Source organism: Eschrichtius robustus, chromosome 8 (assembly GCF_028021215.1).
Source record: "Eschrichtius robustus isolate mEscRob2 chromosome 8, mEscRob2.pri, whole genome shotgun sequence".
Taxonomy (NCBI): domain Eukaryota; kingdom Metazoa; phylum Chordata; class Mammalia; order Artiodactyla; family Eschrichtiidae; genus Eschrichtius; species Eschrichtius robustus.
This window is the reverse complement of record NC_090831.1, coordinates 55,318,658-55,341,029: the sequence shown is the minus strand read 5'-3', so window position 1 is coordinate 55,341,029 and position 22,372 is coordinate 55,318,658. Positions and strand designations below refer to the sequence as shown.

At 38.9% G+C, this 22,372-nt stretch overlaps 1 protein-coding gene across 1 annotated transcript in view; it reads left to right on the top strand.

The window, feature by feature from the left end:
- DNAH11 (dynein axonemal heavy chain 11) overlaps positions 1–22,372 on the top strand; it is a 324,223-nt gene that overhangs the window by 117,322 nt on the left and 184,529 nt on the right. The window contains exons 31-35 of the mRNA XM_068550514.1: positions 10,711–10,842; positions 12,687–12,847; positions 16,192–16,348; positions 16,466–16,611; positions 19,840–19,956. Of these exons, the coding sequence (XP_068406615.1) occupies positions 10,711–10,842; positions 12,687–12,847; positions 16,192–16,348; positions 16,466–16,611; positions 19,840–19,956 (713 nt within the window). The remainder of the gene's footprint in view (positions 1–10,710; positions 10,843–12,686; positions 12,848–16,191; positions 16,349–16,465; positions 16,612–19,839; positions 19,957–22,372) is intronic.

Sequence of the window (22,372 nt, the reverse complement as noted above, 5' to 3'; positions counted from 1 at the left end):
ATGTTTGACAGACCAGCCAACAGATGCCTTCAGTACAGCATTTCAATGTTGCCACTGTTACTAATATGCACACCAGAGCAGCTAACATTTGAATATTGTTAAAGCTTCAGTTTGGTTCATGAGAAGTGTGTGCATTTCAATCTAAATTGAAACCCCATTCGTTTTCGCTCTTTAAAAATGGAGGTAACCATCTGCTGGAGTTTGTTTTTAATTAAAACTACTCTTGCTAATACTGTGAGCAGTTTTTAAGGTGAACTTCAGTCCTTTAAAATAGCTTAAGTTCAAAACTGAAATCAGAGTTGGCTGTAACTGACAATCTACCTGAACAAGTAATTTATTTCCTTAGTTCTCAGTTCCAAATTGTAGTGAGGTAAACGAAGATAATTATTTTAAACTTTATTTCCCCCCAGACATACTGTAATTGCATGTTAGATAGTGTTGGGATTAAAGGCAAAAATACTGCATTTTGAATATATATCCCTGCCTTGCCAGAGTCTTTGAAAGTAAAACAAATAAAATATAATTTCTCAAATTTGAGCGTTCCCTGGCAAAAGTATTTGGTTAGGCTTGGGATATGATAAGAATGTTTTTTCCACTCTTCCTTTATCATTGAGCTGTGTGCAAATCAGCGAAAAAGAGATGGAAACATTTTGGATTCAAAATATTAATTACTAGTGTGCTGGGACATTGCCTAGGGTACTTTTAATAAGACTCACAATAAACAATATAAAGCTTTTCTTATTTAACTATTTATCCTTTCTGACCACAAGTATTCAGAAATATTATATGTATAAGAAAGAGACTCTCATTTTCCTACTTAGGGTCAGTTTTTGGCCTCATTTTTAATCATTGAGAAATTTTCCAAAAACAATTGCATACCGTGTTGATAGTGTTCTTATCTCACCCTGACCCTTTGACCCAAATAGGGAAGCCTGTGAAGGCTGCAGTTACACAGTGTATATTGGAAATGAGTTTTTTGTTTGTTTTTGTCTTTATAGAAATTTGTGATCTGATAGGCTCATGCTTCGTAATAGCAGGAAGCTACAAGATGATGAGTAGAGCACATATTCTCTACCACCCCTCTCATCTGTTAAAAGAAAATTTTTCCACAGGCAATTTACTGACCTAGTAGGCTTTTATTCAGTGATTCATCAATCAGGCAGCATTCAGTCTGCAGACGGAAAGGAACTCCAGAGAGCTGTAGGAGACGAGAGATTTTTATAGACCAAAGTAAGCAGGAACAAGGAAGGGGCATTTGCTGATTAATTAAAGCAGGGTTACTTTCCTTGTAAGGAGCAAAGGGAAGCCTTGGAGCCAGGTCAGGTAACGTGTGCTGAGCAGGCAAACACTGCTTGGTTGACCTAAGCCTGCTTTTTCTGGGAGAGCCCAACATAGAAACGGTTACCTTTTGGTTTGCTGATGTGGGTAACGTGAGCGACTCCATCTTGGGCCCAACCTGGTTACTTTAATGCATCAAAAATTATATTGAAAGACAAGGTATATGAAAAGAAGTCATATTGTACCTGGAAATACTGGACCAGATAATTTGAGGAATGCCTAGAAGTTGATAACAGATGGAATCAAACTGATAGATGACTAAGAGCAGAGAAAATCACAGTCCAAACATACTAAAAAGAAGAAGCTATTGCCATGATAAGCCTACTTTATCCCAATGAAATTCCAGAGAAATTACAAACTGAGATTCAATAAAGGTAAAAAAACATGTGGGGCTCATGGTCCATGGTCAGTGATAAGTAATGAATGTATAAGAGGTGAACAGTTGGAACCATTCCTGCCTCCTGTACATCCCAAGAGATTATCAGTGAGAGTGTTTGTCCCCAGGATAAAGGCCTGAGAAATACTTCATAAACAAAGTGAGACGTTTATTGAGGACTTCTGCCATGATTGTGTCTTGACTGTAGATCTTGGGTTGGACAACTTTTTCCATGCAGGATGGAATAGTAAATATTTTAGTCTTTATGGGCTTTGTAATCTCTTTCACAACCACTCCTCTCTGCTGTTGGAGTAGGAAAGAAGCCATAGGCAATTTTTAAATGAATTGGCATGCTGAGTTCCAATCAAACTTAATTTATAAAAACAGGTGGTGGGCCATATTTGGCTCATTACCTGTAGTCTACCAATTCCTGTTCTAGAGAAAAAAGCAGAACAGATCCTGAAGTAACTCAAGATCCCCACAATAAGTGGAGGTAACAGGAAAAGAGATTTGTTACCCATATAGGCCATGAGTCCAGTCTGATCCATTAACTCAAGCGTTGGTTCTTTGAACAGATCAAACACTGACAAAGATTTGCAGTTCAGAGGAGACAGCAGAAACAACAAAGGGATAGAGAAAAGAAAAATCTCTTGTATGAGAAAGAGATTTTTTTTTAGAAGACTGTACAACACTACATGTGATTTTATACTAATATTTAAGTTGAAAATCTAAATTAAATGGATAATTTTCTATGAACACTGTTTCTAAGATTAATTCAAAATGAGGTGGAAAACTTGAGTAGACCAGTAACCACAGAAATAATAGAAATGGTAAGAAAGTTTAAATTTAAAGATAGGTACCTCCTAAATAGAGCCCTGTTCCAATGGTTTCTTTAATTTCTCTGAACAGTGTTTTCTGTAGGTTTCAATGCAGAGGTCTTGTACATTTCTTGCTAGATTTATTTTTAGATAATTGATATGTTTTGATGCTGTAAACATATGCTAATTAATTTTAAATTTTCTAATGTTTGTGGCTGGTATACAGAAATATTTTGATGTTTTAATATTTACCTGTGTCTTGAGACTTTGCCACATTTACTTGCTAGTTGTAGTAGGTTGTTTGCTTGTTTTTTTTAAAGATAGTTTCACAGGCTTTCTATGTACATAAATATACCATCTGTAAATAATGACAGTTTTACTTCTGACCTTCCATTCTTTTTTGCCATTTATTTCCTTTTCTTGAGTCATTGAATTGGCTACGACCTTCAGTATAATGTTAAATAGAAGTAATCCCAGTCTTAGGGAAGAACAATGTTTTACCATTAAGTATGATAGTAGTTCTAGATTTTTGTAGATGACCTTTCTCAAATAGAGGGGAATACCTTCCATTACTACATACTGAGAATTCTTATTTTGAAGAGGAGTTGAACTTTTTCAAGTCTGCTGAGATACTCTTGTGGTTTTTCTCTTTTATTCTGTTACTAAGGTGAATTTTTGAATGCTAAGGCAACTTTGCATTTATGATGTATTACCATTTATAGATGTATATATTTTTTGCTGGATTCTATTTGCTAATATTTTGTCCAGAAATTCTGCATTTATATTCATAAGGGACATTTATCTGTAGTTTTCTTTTATTATAATATCTCTGCCAGTTTGGGGATGAGAATTATGCTCCTTAAAAGGAATTGGAAAGTATTGCATTTTCATGTATTTTGTGAAAGAGTTTATTACAGAAATCAATGGTAATGCTATCTGGGCTTGGGGTTTTCTTTCTTTATGAATTATAAATTGATTTCTTTTGTGTACATGCTGTTGTGTAGCTTTTTTGGTTTCTTTTTTTCTTGTGTTAGTTTTGGGAATTTCTGTTTTTCAGGGTATTTACCCATTTTTTCCAAGTCCGTGTTTGGCGAGTTACAGCCATCTGGCCAAATCTGGCCCGGTGCCTAGGTGTTTGGTAGTTTTCACGCTTCACTGGCTAAGTGGTATCATTGCACTAGAGACCATGTACCCCTCAAATCCTGAAACATTTACTGTCTGGCCCTTTACAGGAAATGGTCATCCACCCCTGATCTGCGTTTTCAAACTTATTGATGTGAGTTGGTCTTCCTATATCGACGTTATCCTTAGCACATCTGGAGGATCTGGCATCGTGTCCCCCTTTCATTCCTGGTGTTGGTGATTTGTGTTTTCTCTCCTTTATTTGTAATCAGACTTTCTATGTGTTTATCAATTTATTTAAGTTTTCAAAAAACGAATCTTGGATTTTGTTGATTTTCTCTACTGTTTGTTTTGTATTTCACTGATTTCTGCTTTATCTTGATTACTTCCTTTCATCTACTTACTTTGAGTTTAATTTGCCTCTCTTTTTCAAGTTTCTTAAGGTGGGAGCTTAGATTATCAATTTTTACACCTTTTTCTTTTCCCACATAGCATCTGAAAGAAACTTGATAACTTGATGAAGATTATCTACCGGAAACCTAGAGAGAAAATCATGCTTAATAGTGAAACATTAACATCATTTCCATTAATGTCAGGAATGGGGTAATTATGCTCACTGTCTCTGACATACATTGCTCAATATTGTGCTGGTTTTCGCAATATGACTGAAGGAGAAGTAGAAAATGAACAGTGCAAAGGGAGGCGATAAACCGAGATTCCACAACCCATGACCTGATAGTGTCAGAGAGTGTGGGACCTGGTCTCTTTGGCAATTTTCTTTGTTCTAGCTGAAATGAAAATCCATTGTTTCTGATATTGCTTAAGTTGAAACATTGGTGGGTTTCGGGATTAGAGATCTTGTTGCTATTGTTAAGAGGCTCAGAGAGCATTACTTCTGTCTATGTCCAGATGGAAAGAGGTTGAGGGTTCTGGTAGCTGACTCCCAAAGTGCTGTAGTAGTTACCTTGTAATGTTCACTTCAGTTGGCTGAGCTGAGGGCTACAAGCTCCAGATATTAACATTTCTACCGAGGGGCCCTTCCAGCTTCTTTGCTGCTGTGGCTTGGGTGTGCCTAAGCTGGGAAATCTGCCATGCCTTGATCCTGGTAAAATTGCAGTGCTTCTGCTACTACAAGGAAAATGTTCTTCCTGTGTTGCCTTATTTAACCTATAGTATTTAGGGACATGTCTCTTTAAGTTTACAGGCATGGCCTCTTTATACCATACTGCTGTAGGAGCTGGGTGAGGACAAAATTGAGAATCAACCACCATTATGTATCGGGAACCAGCCCTTCTCTCTGACCTTGAGTACGTTACTGTGTATGCCTGACACCTTCCTTCATGGTGAGTTCACCATCGTCCCACCAAGCAAGCTGATCCTCTTTGGAAGAACACCGTGGTGTCTTAGACATTTGTAACAGATAAACCTCAGTGATCAAGATTCATGTCTCTTTCTTGGGAATTGTTTCCATGTTTATCTAAATATGAGAGTTTATAGGAGGGGGATGCCTAGTTACCTCTTTGCATCCACTGGAATCATTAGAGGTCAACTCTTGTATGGCCAAGGTGTTCTGTTAAAGAATATGTTATCCACATGGGAAACTTTGGGGTTTATAAAATATACGATAAAATCCTAGGATCATGTACTAAATCCTGGCTCCTCCATTTATAACTCTGTGATCTTGGGCAAATTACCTCGTATTCTCATATATAAAATGAGAATAATAATAGTACCTTCCCCACAGAGTTATTGTGGGGATGATTAAATTAGAAATATGTGTATGTATATATACACACAGATAGATATTATACACACACATACTATATATATACACATACACATGCACACATATATAATAATGCTTGTTAGATATGTTAGCTAGTAAGAGCTCAATAAATATTAGTTCGTATTATCTGCTGATGCCATCAGAGAGGAACTAGATCAATGGCAGTGGGGCTGGTGTTCTGCCTTCTGCACCGTCCTCTTGTTAAAATGGAAGGATGGCCTCTGACCATCTGGAGCCTTGTCTCCATCTGTGCTCTGGGTCTCGTCTGCAGGATTTCCGTGATTCCTTCTCTACTGTGTCTTCAAATTCTTACACTGGCTCATTCCCATCAGCAATTAAACATTCCCAAGTCTCTCACATTGCTTAAAAACAATACAACCGCCAAAAAGTATTCCTTGATGTCACACCTCCTTCCATTTCCTACTCTATCGCCGGAACTTATATTATAACCAAGCTTTTTGAACTAAATATCTATACTTACTCATTCCATTTTTTCATCCTCATCTCTCTCCAAGAGCCATTTCTAATCACTTGACTGAGTATATTTCTATTTTTTTAATGTTAGAAATACTTCCTTTTCAAATGCCCTCTTCCCTTATATTCACCTTTATTTGAATTCCACTTTTCCACTTACTTCTTGGGTTATTCTTCAGTTTTCTTTCCTTGTTCCTCTTCCTCCTCCTGCCCCTTAACTGTTCCTTGTGGCTCTAACTTAGATCCCTTTTTCTTGTCACCACACCACATATCCCTGGCTAATCTCATCTGCCCTTATGGCTGCTCAGTTTCTGTTGTAATATGCTGGTGACTTTGACCTCCAGCTCAGGCCTTTCTCCTGAAGTGGAGTCAGGGGCACATTGGACTTGTCCACTGGAAATTTGACAGGCACGTCCAGCCTAGAACATTCAAAATATATTTACTCTTCTCAAACCTGCTTCTTCAGTGCTTCCCAAGTTCATTAAAAAAACACCGACACTCTTCACCAGTTGCTCAGACTAGAAGCCCATTTGACTCCTCTTTCACCTGATACCCAGTCAACCACCAAGTCTCTTCAGTTCCCCTAAATATATTTATTCTTACTGTTTCCTTCACTACTTTGTTAATAACCTAGTCCCAGCTACTCTTTTCTCACCTGATTGAGTATAGCATCCTCTTCTCTGGTCTTTTTTCTCCAATCCTGCTTCCCTCCAATTAATCATACTAGAGGCAGAGAAATCTTTTAGAAACACACATCCGATTATCACCCCACCTCCCTAAACCCTTCACCAGTGTCTTCTTGCCCTTGGATTGAAGTTCAGACCCTCAGAAAGCTGGCCCAGCCCTGCATGTTTGGGACCCCGCTTCCCTCTACAGCATCCTTACATACCTGGTCTGTCTCTCCCTTCCCCTCTCACCATCCCAGACTTCTTTCAGTTCCCTCCCAGGGCCACCTGCCATATCCTGAGCTGCTTCCTGTGGCTTAAACACTGCCTCCCTGGGTGGGAAACCCCTGAACTCTCTACAGCCTAAATCGTACTCACTCTTTAGGTCTCAGCATAAATACCCTCTCCTGTAAAATGTCTTTCCAAGCTCTCGATTAAGGAAGGTCCTATTTCTGTGTGCTGTCATAGTCGTCTGTACTTGCCCTAGCAAAACAATTGTAATTATCTATCTGCATTCCTCATTGACCTATAAGCTCTGGAAACAGTAACCACGTTAGTGTTGTGTGAATGAGGGGATGAGAGAACAAAATGTTCTGGTGTGTATTATTGCTGTCATTCATTTCTTCCTTTGTTTATTCATACGAGTGTTTCCTGAGCACATGCTTTGTGCTGGCTGCTATGCTACATGTGAGAATGTAGTGTTGAATAAGACAGATAAGGACCTTGCTCCTTGAGAGCTTACAGTCAAGTGGAGGAGACAAACAGTAAACAAGGAAATAAATAAGTGAATGATAAGATACTAGTAAGAACCATGAAGAAAATAAATTAGGAACATGTAGAATAACTGGGTAGGTGGAAATAGGATGGCCAGGGAAGGCTGATCTGAGGAGGTGAACTTAAACTAAGACTTGAATAATGAGAGGAAGCCAGCTGTACAAAGATCAGAGGGAAAATGACTCCAGACAGGTGAAACAGTCTCTGTGACCTTGGAGCAGCCATGATGGAGAAACGAAGAAAAGGCCAGGATGGTTGGAGTGATGTCAGGTGGGAAAAGAGTGATGGGAGGTCATGGAAGGCTTTGTGTCCATGGATAGGAGTTTGGACTGTAAGTAAAGGTAGGCTTCTTTCTGGTTCAAGATACACCGTACATATGCTCCAGCTGAAACAAGGTGTACCGGGAAAACAGCCACTTGAGTTTCAGAGGGATGTTTTTGACCTGAGACAAACATCCTTGATCCAGTAGAAAATCATGTGATGTTTCTTTAATCAAGGGCAAGAATAAGTGCTGATTACATGATAAAGTATATATTTCTTAAAAGCTGCTGAGGAACATTTTATACACATCACAGACTATAAACTTGTATGCAGTTACAATATGAATGTATAGTAATTGCTGCCTGATGCCACTGTCCAAATGATAGATATTTTATAACTACTATTTTTGTGTGTGTGTGGGTACGGAATTTTATTACTTACAAAAGAACATCATTAGGAAAGTTTAATCTTGAGAGACAGTATAAGATCCCCAACATATAATGCTGTCCAGATAATGTTGATGAGCTGTATTTTTAATCATCTGTCACTTGACAGAACTTTTGTAAAAAAGGAATCAATAATGGAGAAATCACAGGGCAGCTCAGACAAGACATTGCTTGTGAAAGCACTTGAAAAATGTTCTTAAGAGACATAAAATATTATTACTGTTGATACAACCAACTCTTTCTAACCAAGTACCGGTACTGGTGTAAGATTTGTGACTCTAAAGACTGGATATCTTGACCGAGATAGAAAATATCCAATGCCAAAGTACCTTCTTTCTAACCAACATGCCTATACATTTTGTTGAGAAACTTACATGTGTATACGCTATTACTGTTCATTCAGTCATCTACTCAGTGCTCAAGCATGCATTGAGCACCTACTTTTCAGTTCTGTTTGTTTGTTTTTTGGCTGCGTTGGGTCTTTGTTGCTGCACGTGACTTTCTCTAGTTGCGGTGAGGGGGGGCCACTGTTCGTTGTGGTGCGCAGGTTTCTCATTGCGGTGGCTTCTCTTGTTGCAAAGCAGGACTCTAGGCGCACGGGCTTGAGTAGTTGCAGCATGCGGGCCCTAGAGCACGCGGGCTTCAGTAGTTGCAGTGCATGGGCTCAGTAGTTGTGGCTCACGGGCTATAGAGCGCAGGCTCAGTAGTTGTGGCACACGGGCTTAGTTGCTCCGTGGCATGTGGGATCTTCCCGGATCAGGGATCGAACCCGTGTCCCCTGCATTGGCAGGCGATTTCTTAACCACTTTGCCACCAGGGAAGTCCCTGAGCACCTACTTTTCAACAGCCAGTGGCTCTGGGGACAAAGCACTCAGCTAGACAGATGCAGACCTTGCCCTCATGGAACCGAAAATCATGATGAACACTGAACATGGCATACATGAAATAATAATCGCCTCTGCTTTTCTTCTCATGTAACTACATTTTATAGATGTAGGATATTGAAAGTTGAACATACAACAAAAGCTATAAGGCTGTTGTATATGCTGAATGTCTAAAGTATGTATTTTTGATTCCTTTGAACCACTTATTCATTGTGTTTGATTTTAAGTCTCTCTGGAATACTTTTTGCATAACTACCATTTGTCCAACTTGAAAGTGGTGGGTGGACTGATCTTGTGGAGGGTGGTACAGGAAATCTATGCGATGTGATCAGTAAGAACTCAGGCTCTGAAGTCAGAGTGTCTGGATTTGAATTCCCCCTGCCCTGTTTAGCAAGTGTGGTTAATATGCCTACGAGTCAATTTTCTCATCTGCAAAATGAGGATAATAGATTGTAGTGAAGATTACATGATATGATACAGACAATAACCCTAGTTAGTGCCTGGCACGGTGTACACTCTGATTTAACGTGAATTGTGCATGCTGCGGTTATGCCATCCTGCCTGCCTTCTCCATGCTTACTGTAATTATAGAACCTTCTCCAGTGCAGCTGCACAGCAGTCTCTGGGCAGTCTGCATTGTTTGGTGTTTTCTGGAATGTGGTAATAGTACTATAGGGAATATGTTTGTGACAGTAGGTACAAAGGTTTGAGAGCCATTGATGATATGATATATTCACTTGCAACCAATTCTTTCAGGATCTAACAGTTTGTCATTGACTGTCCTTTGCAGAGCTAAACAGGAAAGGGGACAGTATAGTTTTACAATGATACCCTGGAATAAGGCAGAATTTTGTTGTTGTTGTTAATAAGCTTTGAGTAAGACAGTTATGTTTTATGTAAATAAGCATGCTAACAGAATGACCACCTAAGAGTATCCTTCAGAACTTTCTGACCACAATTAACAGTAAGATATATTTTATATCAGATCAAGTTTACACACATACGTATACACTCAAGTATGAAACTGAAATAAACTTTCACAAAACAATACATATTCTTACTACTGTAGTGCAGCATTTTTCTTTCTTTCTATTCCATGTCATTTCCATTCCATTTCATTCCTTTCCATTCTAGGAAAAGAGACCAGTAGTTTGAAAAATATTGATCTCAGAAATTGGTGGGCAAGACAATTCTTGTTTAGACAAGAATAGGGGTATGAATAAGAATTAAGCGGGTTAGTCATCAGCTGTACCGTTTAAATCTTTTCTCAGTGATCATCCTATATCCCATGCAAAAACACACAAACAAAACCCAAAACCAACCAAACAAAGCAGCACTTGGTATTTAGTTCTTACTATACTTTGACAGATATTAACTCAGTTTGATCTTTTAAAATTTTGCAGTCATTTCTATTCCAGCAAAGTTGCAGACCAGATCGTGGTTACATGGGGAGTGAGTTCAGTGCAGCCAAGAAACTTTGCTTCTGCCTCTGGCTTTGTCATTACCTGCAGGTTGACCTGTCTTCTCTGAGTCTCAGCTCAGAAGGCGGAGGGGGGGAGGGGCAGTAATAATATTTATTCTATTTAAATTAATTTAATTAAATCCCTCCCTCCCACTCCTACCCCCAGGGTAGTTTGACAGCCAGCTGGGACAATGTATTTGAAATAGTTTTGTAAACTAAAGGGACCTTTACAAATATAAAGACTATTGAGCTGTAAGATTCTGTATTTGTAACTACTACCTCCTTTAAAAAATATGCCTTCTAGATTTCTCAGTTGAATACGCTGATTGCACTTCTGCTGGGAGAACTTCTACCTGGAGACAGGCAGAAGATCATGACAATTTGTACCATAGATGTCCATGCCAGAGACGTGGTGGCAAAACTTATTTCTCAGAAGGCAAGTTATTTGTAGAAATTTCATGTGGTTTTTGCTGTTTCCTAAAAGTAGTGTTTATTATCAAGAGTACTTCTAAGAAAGTCGTTTTTTGGTTTTTTTTGTTTTTTTCAGGTTGTATATTTTAATTAGTCCTAAGAAGCTGAGTGCACTTACTTTGGGTATTTTTTATTTGGGTTAGCGAATATATTATCCTCATGAGAGTTATCCCAAGTGATATCCCAAAGGGTCTGGCCAAGTCAAGAGCCTCTAATTCAGATCATCCAAAAATTAAGTCAGGATGGAGGAGCCACGAGAAGTCACCTGTTCATTTCCCTGTCTTCTGGCTTCTCCACACATAATTATCCATTGGCCTGTGATAACCACCACTGTGTCTTATCCAGCCAATAGCAGTAAGATTGTGTACCACCTAAATCATCTCAGTGTGCCTTTGATTATTTTCCTTTTGAAGAAAGAGAAATGTTGGCCAGCCTTTGTCTTTTCCATTGAAAGCTAAATTACTTTCTTTAAAGAAATTATTTTCTAATCCTTTCAGTGTGTTATTAACCTTCTTTCCTTATCTCTTTAAAAAGTCCACGTGTCTCTTAGATACCGGCAGTGTTTAATGCAGAAGGAGAATTTCTCACCCTTTTTCCAAAATACACTACTACTTAAAATGTCTGAAGTATGCTTGTCTAGTGAACAAAATTGACATACCATGCCCATAACCTACTTCTTCCAAATCCCTTTTGTTTTTTGAGGGTGGCATTTCCTTTCACAATTTGAATGCATGCTTGTATTATGAGATGTTTCCTGTTGTTTTTCTAGTTCCTTCTCAATTTATTAAAATCAAAGTGAATTTTAATTCTCTTCACAAAGTGCTAGCAAATGCTTCCTGGTGTAAGCATAAAGTTAAAAAAAAAAACTTCTTGATCCAGGTTCAGGACCATCAGTGAAGAATGTTGCTTAATTGCTAATCTAAAACTGATCCTTGCAAAACACCATTACCATGTATTCTCATTTTGATAATGAGCCATTGATAACTACTCTTTGAATATGACCTTGCATATTTTATTATGTTTTATCAGTGGTGATTTGCTTGCAGCAGGATAAATTTTGATTTAAAATATGTTCTTTATTTTGTACTTAAAGAGATAGAGACTGTCTAATTCCTGCTCACGTAGTATGCATAAATATGCAATGTCGAGACTTATGTAGATATCAGACAGATGAGTAGATAATAATTTTGGTAACTTCCAGTTATTCCTAAGAAACCCCTGGGTCAATTGGATCTTGAAAGAGACTGGAATTATTTTTTCAAACTGGGAAAATCATGGATAGAATTGAGTAAAATAAGAAGGAATAGCAGAGAAAAAACACTGTTGTTTGGTTTAATGAAAAATGACGTGGAAATCTCTGCTAAAAGCAGAACAGTTTTAGAATGGACTTGGTTGAAAGTATAGTTTATTTATACCTCTGACATGCAGAAATAATGGATTATGTGCTATTTTAATACAGAGTGTATTTTTCCATCTGATTTCAGTGATAATGAATATAAAGTCACAAAAGTGATCAAATCCACTGGGGTGATTCATAAAAGGGCAAAAAAGCCTTGCTTCAACAAACTGATGTTGTTTTACAGTAATAGCCTTCTTAAAATGAAGACGTTTATTACACACATATTTCTGATTAAGTATTCAGCCATCTACATGCAATTACAATTTGCAGTAGCATACAAGAGATTTCCCTTTTGTGAGATTTTTTTAAGAGTAAAATGTGAACCCAACCGAGTTGATTGGATTAATAGATTACATTTGTGGCCTTAAAACTCTCAGTGTCCTGTGTGTGATGTCATGTGATGTTTTTAGGTCGTCACTCCGCACGCTTTTGCTTGGCGCTCTCAACTTCGTCACCGGTGGGAGGACACCCAGAAACATTGCCTCGTTGATATTTGTGATGCCCAGTTGCAGTACTTCTATGAGTATTTAGGAAACAGCCCTCGACTAGTGATCACTCCTCTAACTGACAGGTAACAAGGATAAGTTGGAGTCAGATGGGAAACACCAAGCCAGAAGTTCCCCAGCATGGGTAAAGATGTCTGAGATTGAAAATAAAGGACTGTGAGAAAATGATGAACAAACTGCAAAACTGTATGAAAGCAGAAAGCAAATGCACTAATTGAGTGACATAGCATATGTTGGTGTTAGAGACACGTTAAAGAGAACCGAATTAGAAAAGCAGAATTACAGGCGCTATGTGGTATACACATCATGAAATCATGAGCAGTTAATATGGCTCAAGGCAGCGTCTTTGATCTCGGAGTCCATTCTCTCTGGTTATTTATGGCTAACACCCTGATATTAGAAGTGTCAAAACTGCCTCCCTTTATTAGAAGTGTAAAAACGGGGATTGCCTATATTGAATTCATTTTTGAAGGATTACATACAGTGAAAGGAAGAAAAGGAGAACAGAAATGATTCAACAGATACAGTACTTCTGAACCACTGCGCTGAGAACTGTCCCAGTGTCAAGCAGGTAGGGTTCCTGCTCTCACACAGCACACTTTCTAGGGGAGTGTGGTGTGTGAGTGGCTGGGAATGAAGAGGAACGGCAAACACGTTAACAAAGTTGTGTTAGGTGGTAATATACGCTGTAACAAAAATAACACAGGGTGATAGGTTAGAAAGCGTCTTGAAGGGAGAGCCTGCTATAGATTGTATGAGAGGACATTTGACCCAAATGATAACAAGGAACCAGCTATGCAAACATCCTGGGCCAGAAAGTTACAGGCAAAGACAAGTACAAAGTTTCTAAGATGGAAAGGAGCTTGGCAGCTTCAAGGGATAGACACAGAGCCCAGTGTGGCTCAAGCATGTCAAGGCAGCAAGGGATTCTTAAAAGTTCATTGCCACTTGACTCCAAGTTAATAGGTACACACGGTCAGAATGTTGTAAAGGTAAGGATATGTCACATTGACATGAGATTCTTTGTTCGTATTCCAACCTCTGATGAATTATTTGGTGGGAGAAAGCATATTTAGTCCTTGGCATTCATGAAAGAGAAATCACACCTCAAGATCACGTGTGTGTTCTCAGTTATCCAGTTACCACGATGCCGTGTACTTTATCTGGGAACGGTAGGGCAGACGGTTGCAAGTCTGTCTGTCGAGCTGGGTAGTGGTGGCCCTGGGAGGCTGACGGAATTCCCTCACTAGCTTTGTGATCTTTCTTGCACATACTAATCTGCTCGTGATGTTGTCCTTGATGAATCGTATGGCTTCTGCAATTGTTTCTCTAATTCAGTTCCCTTTAACTTGTCTCTAACTAAAAGTCGGTGTTCACTATCTTAATTAGTTAGTTTATGTACTGCTTTCAGGGTGAGAGATTAAACTTTGTAGCTTGACAAAATCGCTTGAAGAGTCAAAACTGCAAATGCCTAGAGTCTGCTGTATACGTGCCCTTGCACATAGAGAAGGGGGTGAGGGGAGGCACAGGGTACAGGAGAAATGGGGAAGAGGCATTTTTAAAAATTACCAATGTGTGAGGCCAATAGCTTATTAACTTTTTAATTTAAAAGTCACTATGTGGTTTATTTGGAAGTTAAAAGGAAGATGAATGTTCCTTTTATAGAGTGAATAGGGCTGTATAAGATGTTCGCACTACGTACATTTCTTTCCCATTTCATTCTTTGGATTGTTTACTAATTGTTTACATTAACACAATGCTGCCTTTCAAACACTTTCATTATGTCTTGTTTGATGCCGACCTTCCCCTTGTGTGGTAGACTGAACAGAGAGCATTTCCTTCTGCCCTATGTGGGCAGGTTCAGAGAACCAAGTCAACCAGCTTGTAATTGAGAGACTTGCGCTGGAACACAGGTGGATTGGTTTGGGGCTGCTAAGCTGCTGTTCCAGAGAGACCCAGAATATAAGGCCTTCAGTAACATGGCAGCTGGGGTCTCAGTTGTGTGACATTCCCGAGGAAGATGGTCCAGCTGTATAGGCTTCTGGGGGGCCGACATGCTACACGTGGTTTGCACATTTGTTTCAGCCAGTGGGAAAGGGGAAAACATCTCGAAGGAGGCATCCCAGGGTTTGCACACTCATTTCAGTACATAGCATTGTTGGCTGGAGCTTGGTCACTTGACTGCTCCTGGCTGGAAGGCAGGGAGGAAACGTAGTCTGCAGCATATAGGTGGTCATGTGTCAGGCAAAACTTGGAACCACAAGAAAAGATTAATAGGGGATAGTCTGCACCATAAAAAGTGCTATAATTCCTAGTCCAGGGGTCTTTCAATTCCATATTCATTGTAAGATGCTCTGAAACATGATGGCTGTAAAATATAGAAACACTGTCCGTTTCCCTAAGTAATTGCTTCTACCTGCATAGTACTTTGAATTTTTTAAGGCATTTACCTTTGGCCTTCTTAGCAGCCCATTGACGTCACCACTTGGGCATCGTGTTGGGTTGGCTTTCTTAATAAAGTCCTATGATAAATCTCATTTCATGGAGGAGAAAACTGAGGCATGTTGATGTCAGAAATGTAATTTAAGATTATCTGATGAGTGGCAGAGTAGACACTAGTCCTGGGTCTTCCGTGTGTGTGTCTTCCCACTAGATCCACTGTCTGTGCTAAGACAAAAATAATTCATGAGTCTGCAGAAACCTCACGTTAGGTCCTCACCGGTTATTAGTTTTCCTTCTTTTACAAGTATTAAATTCTGTCTTTGCATAATTTTCCTCAGTCTAAGAACCTCTGAATCTTTCCTGCAAAAATAAGTATTATCATAATCTAAACGCACGTAGCGACACATTCAAAATGAATTCCTGAATACATTTTAACGTAATAAATTGTTATGTCTTTGTTATATTTGCTTTTTACAGTGAAATAGGTATATATTATTTGCATACTCTGTATTTATGTTTACATATCTCATCTCTTAATGTATTTATTAAATAGCAGTTTAATAAAGTTAGTGTTTAATTCATTCATCATCCAAGATATCTATTTTTCTTTTATAAACAATAGTTTGGGATGTTGTCTGCCATATTAATAATATGTTTACCTAGAAATATCAGAAATTCAAGAGCATTGCAAATTAAGTGTCATTTGTATTCAAATATGCAGCTCTTAGGAAATGAGACAAATAAAGCAGTACATTCTTCTCTATTACTTTTAAACAGCCAACCTAAAATTAAATTTGATATTATCCTGATGCTTACCATGAACGAATCAGAGGTGTGTCAGTGTTTTGTGTTACAACCAGATTCTTAGACCGTGACTTCTTAAGCTTTAAACAATATTGGATTGTCCCTCACATCTTCTGGGAATCTCATAGAAGATCGTAATATTTGTGTTTTCTTTTGCTTAAAGGTGTTACATTACTTTAACTCAGTCACTTCATCTCACCATGAGTGGGGCTCCCGCTGGCCCGGCTGGTACAGGGAAAACAGAAACCACCAAAGATCTTGGCCGTGCCCTGGGCATGGTGGTTTATGTATTCAACTGTTCAGAGCAAATGGACTACAAAGTAAGTTAGTTATGAAATGATACATCCTAACAGTATTATTCCTGACCTGGAATGAGTCAAACTAATAGCTAAAAACCCTTTTCTGTTACATTCTTAATGCCTCACTCCATCATTAAGTCCATAGGAAATATCTATAAGGGATTGGTTCAGACAGGAGCTTGGGGCTGCTTTGATGAGTTCAATCGAATTTCTGTGGAAGTTCTCTCCGTGGTGGCAGTACAAGTGAAGATGATACACGATGCCATCAGAAACAGGAAGAAGAGGTGAGTAGCGTGTAGCTTCTTCCTGTTCTTACAAGTAGAGAACCTTAGAGCAATGCAGGAGACCTCATCTTCACAGTCTCCAGCTGCCTCTCCCTGTCCCATGAGATGGATAAAATGAGAGAGACTGGTTAATTGTGAAGAATTATTTTGAATAACTTCCTGTGTTTTAGCCGTGTTTTTTTTTTTTTTAAATTATTAGCACCTTTAATTATTATTTATTTATTTATTTATTTATTTATTTATTTATTTATTTATTTGACTGTGTTGGGTCTTCGTTTCTGCGCGAGGGCTGTCTCTAGCTGCGGCAAGCGGGGGCCACTCTTCATCGCGGTGCGCGGGCCTCTCACCATCGCGGCCTCTCCCGCTGCGGAGCACAGGCTCCAGACGCGCAAGCTCAGTAGTTGTGGCTCACGGGCCCAGTCGCTCCGCATCATGTGGGATCCTCCCAGACCAGGGCTCGAACCCGTGTCCCCTGCATTAGCAGGCAGATTCTCAACCACTGCGCCAGCAGGGAAGCCCTAGCCGTGTTTTTTAAGTGTTCATTACAACAAAGGTGTATCACATACTTTAATCAGTGGAAGAATAAGCACCCTCTACAACACGAAATCCAGTTATCAGTTCTCAGTCTTGATCTTTCTTGACCTTCTGGCAGCATTTGACACAGTCACTCCCTCCCTTCTGCGTGACACACTTTCTTCACATCAGTTCCAGGACTCCACATCCTCCCAGTTTTCTCCCACCCTCAGGGCTGCTCCTTTGCAGATTTCTTCTCATCTATAAAATGGGGAGAAGTACAGTACCCACCTTATGGATTACAGTGAGAATTAAATGCAGAACGCTTGGGCAAGTGCCTGACACATAGCACCATGTCAGTGTTAGCTATTATTTTTTATTATTATTTCCTGACCTATTAATGTTGGATGTCACAGGCCTCAATCTTCAGGTGTCTTCTTTTCTCTATCTCTACTTGTTCCCTTGGTCATTTCATTTAGTCACGTGACTTTCAATACCATATTGATGGTGCTGGCTACCAGCTGCCCAGACCTCCTTTCTGTGATATCTAGACTTACATATGCAATGTCAGCAATTGTCTTGGGGCATCTGAAGACTCCATTTGATGTCTCATTGGCCTCTCCTATTTAATATAGCCAAAGTTGAAATCCTGGTCTTCCCACTAGCGCTTGCTTTGTTAGTTGTCCTGTCCCAATAGAATACACCCTCACATTCTTCCAGCTATTCGGGCCAAAACCTTTCCAGATGGAGCCAGAACCTAATCACTTCCCAACTTGGTGCCACTCTCTGAAAGACAAAACATAGTGCTTAGGGTTTGATGGCTTCATTTGAGAAATCAGTATTATAATACCCAGTTGTGGATTCCTTTGTAACATTTTTGTATACAGTGAAATCTCACGTATCTGGCCTACCCATTGACTCCCATTTCTTAGGGTATTTTGCTCAGCCAGCTGTCTTATCCATAAGAACATGTCAGTCTCCCGTCAGGGGAAGATCATCCAGCCCTTTGAAACTGTGAACCTATTATAGAAGTTTGCAGTTATTGTAGATACATCTGGATATTTCTACCTTCTAGAAGAATTCTCAGTCCTTCCACCACATGGCTCTGGGAAACCAGTTTCCTGTGACCAGATGTCTGCTGCCTTAACTGCCCCTGATCTAATGTCATGTTACAGAAGTTAGATTCTTCGCCTTTGATCCCCAGACATCTTTGTTTTAGCTTTTAGTCAAAATCTTCTTATTTGATGTAACCCAGGTGCCTTTGAGGCCATCCTTTCTTACGGAGATTGAGATAACTGATCAATGCAAGGATTTCTGAAAATTTCCAACCATGCTTCTCAACAGTCTCCATGTCTGCACGTATGTGATTTGTACCTGTTCGTCATCATGCTAGCCCCTGTGCAAACTGCTAGGCTCCTTCACGATTTCATGAGTTTTATTACATTCTCTTTCCACTCGAGGATTGAAGAGATGGGACGGTGCCTCACCCACAAAGCCTTCCAACATCTTGCTGGCTCTGCCCCCTTGAGGTCCATGCCTCTGGCTTATGGCTGTCCCTGATCTGTGTAATGGAAGAGCACTCAGCTACCCTGCTGCCCTAGCCACCTGCCAGACCTGTCTGCCTTCCCCAGGCTGATACTCTGAGAATGAAGGTTTCTCCATTCTTACCTTGAGTAAACACAATCCACCTTCTCTTCATTGTCTAGCATCTAAGAAACTCTTAGTCTTAAAAACCGTGGCTGTCTCTTTTCCCTCCCTAGTCCGTGTTGGAGGCCCAGCTCCTTAACCGCTTTAGCCCTCCCCTTTCTCAACAGGAGAAAGCCTTCTATTTGTCTGATTTCCCTCCATTTGGAAGTTTCCTTCTACATGTCCTTCAGTTTGGCTCCTACAGCCCTTTACCGTCCCATTGCCCTGGCCATCAACAGGCTCATGGCCCTTTCAAAGCTTTCTGAAAATCCTTCACTGCTTCTCCAATACCTTCAAGTCATGACAATAGCCATAGTCATAGCTAACATCTGTTGAGTATTTACCATGCCCTAGGCACTGTACTCTTAGCCATTTATATACATAATCTCTTTTAATCCTCATGTAATCCAGTAAGGTAGGTAATATTATTATCCTCCACGCTTTTTCTTTTTTCTTAGATGCGGGAATGGAATATGCATAAAGTGGTATAGCTGGTCTCTGAATGCTCCCAGTCTGGCCCCAGAGCTAGCTGTCACAAGCACCACACTAATCTACCTCTCAGTGGTGGTCAGTAGATATTTGTTGACTAAATGGGAGGGAAGGAGAGACGGAGGGTGAGCGAACAGACAAAATAACAGCAGAACAAGGAGTCCCTTTCTCCTCTTGGCATGGACATTCTGCATCTGTACCGTATCACGTTCAAGAAATTGCAGCCCATGTTGAAGGCAAAAATGGCCTCACCTTCCATTAACTGTTAAAGTAGTCAAGTCCTCGTTTTTCTATTCTAGCATACTGCAGCCATGCTAAAACACAAAGGAATACTTGCCATACTTGTAATTCCTTTCGGGGAAGGGAGTGTATTTTTAATAAACGTTCTTCAAAATATGTATGCTTATGAATTTTAAAGAAAATTGCACAGCATAAACAGCTTCCTAATAATAATTTGCATTTTGCAGTGGTTTGCATTTGTCAGTGTGCATTCATATTCACTGAACACATTTAATTCCATCAACATTCTTCTTCTGGTAGATTTGTATTTCTTGGGGAAGCTATCACACTGAAGCCATCAGTTGGAATATTTATTACTATGAACCCAGGTTATGCTGGTCGAACCGAATTACCGGAAAATCTCAAAGCTCTTTTCAGGCAAGTGTTATGCTTTGTCAGTTAGCATCTGGAGCACTCATGTCATCTAACGTTGCTGGTTTGCACTGTTAAATGATTTGTTTTTACTTGGGAATTTCTGTGGAAAACCCCGTATTATTTCTTTGGGATCCCTTTATAGAGAGAACTTTCACCATGATAAATTAATTCTTTTGAAATATAAAACCAGGACTCAAAATCATTACTTAAAAGTTACATAGTACATTTGAACATTTAATACTAGCTCTTTTGTAATGATACTTTTATTATAAATGTAATTTTCACAAACTACAGAATATTTGGAAAATACGGAAACGAATAAAGAAAAAGTTACCACTTTACCACCCAGAAATAATGATTGTTGTATTTTTATCTAGTCTCTTATAATTCCTGTTTTATGAGGTTAAGATATTAGGTTAGATTTTCATTTAGTTCTCATTTAATATGTTGACATAAGTAGTTTGTCATATTATCGAAAATTCTTTGGAAATACCATTTTTTGTAGCTCCAAAATGTTCTCTCCCATGGCTCATGCATAATTTTCTTAACCATTCCCTATTGTCTGACATGGAGGGCTTGTGTTTTTCTTTTCAGTTTTTTATGATCATAAAATAGCAGGCTGTAAACATCCCTTCACATGAAGTGTTATCCTTATTTCAGGTTATTAACCCAGAATAGATTCCTACATGTAGAATTACTTGGTGAATGATTAAAATCTTTATCGATGATCTGCTTTCCAAATGTACTCTGACAGTTTATATGCTTATTAGCAGTCTGTCAGAGAACTTGTGCTGTTGCATCCATCCAAACCTGTTCTGATTTAAATCAACTTTGGTCAGGTGTAATTTCATGTAATAAAATGCACCCACGTAAGTATCCAGCTGGTGAAAACCCTACCACAATCAAGATATGGAATGTTTCCGACACCCCCGGACATTCTTTTGTGCCTCTTTGAAGTTAAGCCCTCACATCACTGATGTCCTTTCTGTGACTCGAGGTTAAATTTGTCTTTTCTAGAGTTCCTGTAAGTGAAACCCTACTGTGTGTACCTGTTTGTGTTGTCTGCTTCCCTTGAACATTGTGTTTTGGGGATTCGTCTGAGTTGTCCAGCATATCAGTAGTTCATTCCTTTTTGTTGCTGATGAACATTCTATTGGAGAGACATACTACAATTTGTTTATCCATTCACTAGTTGATGGACATTGTTTCCAGTTTGGGGCTACTATGAACAAAGCTGCTATGAACATTCATGTACAGTCTTTGTGTGAATATATGTTTTCTTTGGGGTAGATATCTATGAATGAAATTGCTAAGTCACATGGCAGATGTATGTTTGACTTTATTAGAAGCTGCCAATCTGGTTTCCAAGATGGTTGTACCATTTTACACCCTTACCACCAATGCATGAAAATTTCAGCTGCTCTACATTCTTGTCAAAATTTGTATCGTCAGTCTTTTTAATTTTAGCGAATCTGATAGGTAGTGGTATGTTATTGTGGGTTTAGCTTGCATTTCCACGATGGCTAATAATGTTGAACATCTTTACATGTAACTTACTGGCTATTCCCATACCCTCTTTTGTGAACTGCTGTCTTCTGCATACAGTTTCTTTGTTAAATACACATATTGCAAATATTTTTCTCTCAATTTGTGGCTTGCCTTTTCATTTTCTTAATGGTGCCCATCAAAGATAAAAGCTTTAAATTCAATAAAATATTATTTATCAATTTGTTTCATGGTTTTTAAAAACACCCTGTTTAAGAACGTTTGACTCGCCCCAGGTTGCAAAATTTTTCAACTACGTTTCTTTTAGAAGTTTTTTTTTTTTTTTTAATAGTTTTTATATGGATTCCCCCCCTCCCTCCTTTTTGTTAATGCGCTAAACTGTACTCATTGATTACTCAAATGCTAAACAATTCTTCAATATTGTATTCCTGGGATAAACTCCACTTGGTCAGGAGATATTATTTTATATATATTGTTGGATTCAATATGGTACTATGTTGTTGAGGATTTTAAAATTGATGTCATGAGGGACATTGCTCTGTAGTGTCCTTTCTTGTCATATCTTCGTCTGGTTTTGGCATCAGGGTAATGCTGACCCCATGAATGACTTGACATGCGTTCCCTTCTCTATTTTCTTCAGAGTTTGTGTAGGATTGGTATTACTTACCCCCTAAATATTTGATAGAATTAATCAGTGAAGCCATTCACCCATTTGGGCTTGGATTTTTCTTTGTGGGAATCTTTTTAATGATCAATTAAATTAATAGATACAGAGATTTTCCAGATTTTTTTCTTCAATTAGTTGTGATGATTTGCATCATTTAAGGAATTTCTCCATGTTATCTAAATTGTTGAATTTATTGGCATTAATTTGTTCATAATATTCTCTTATTATCTCTGGTGATGTCCTGAA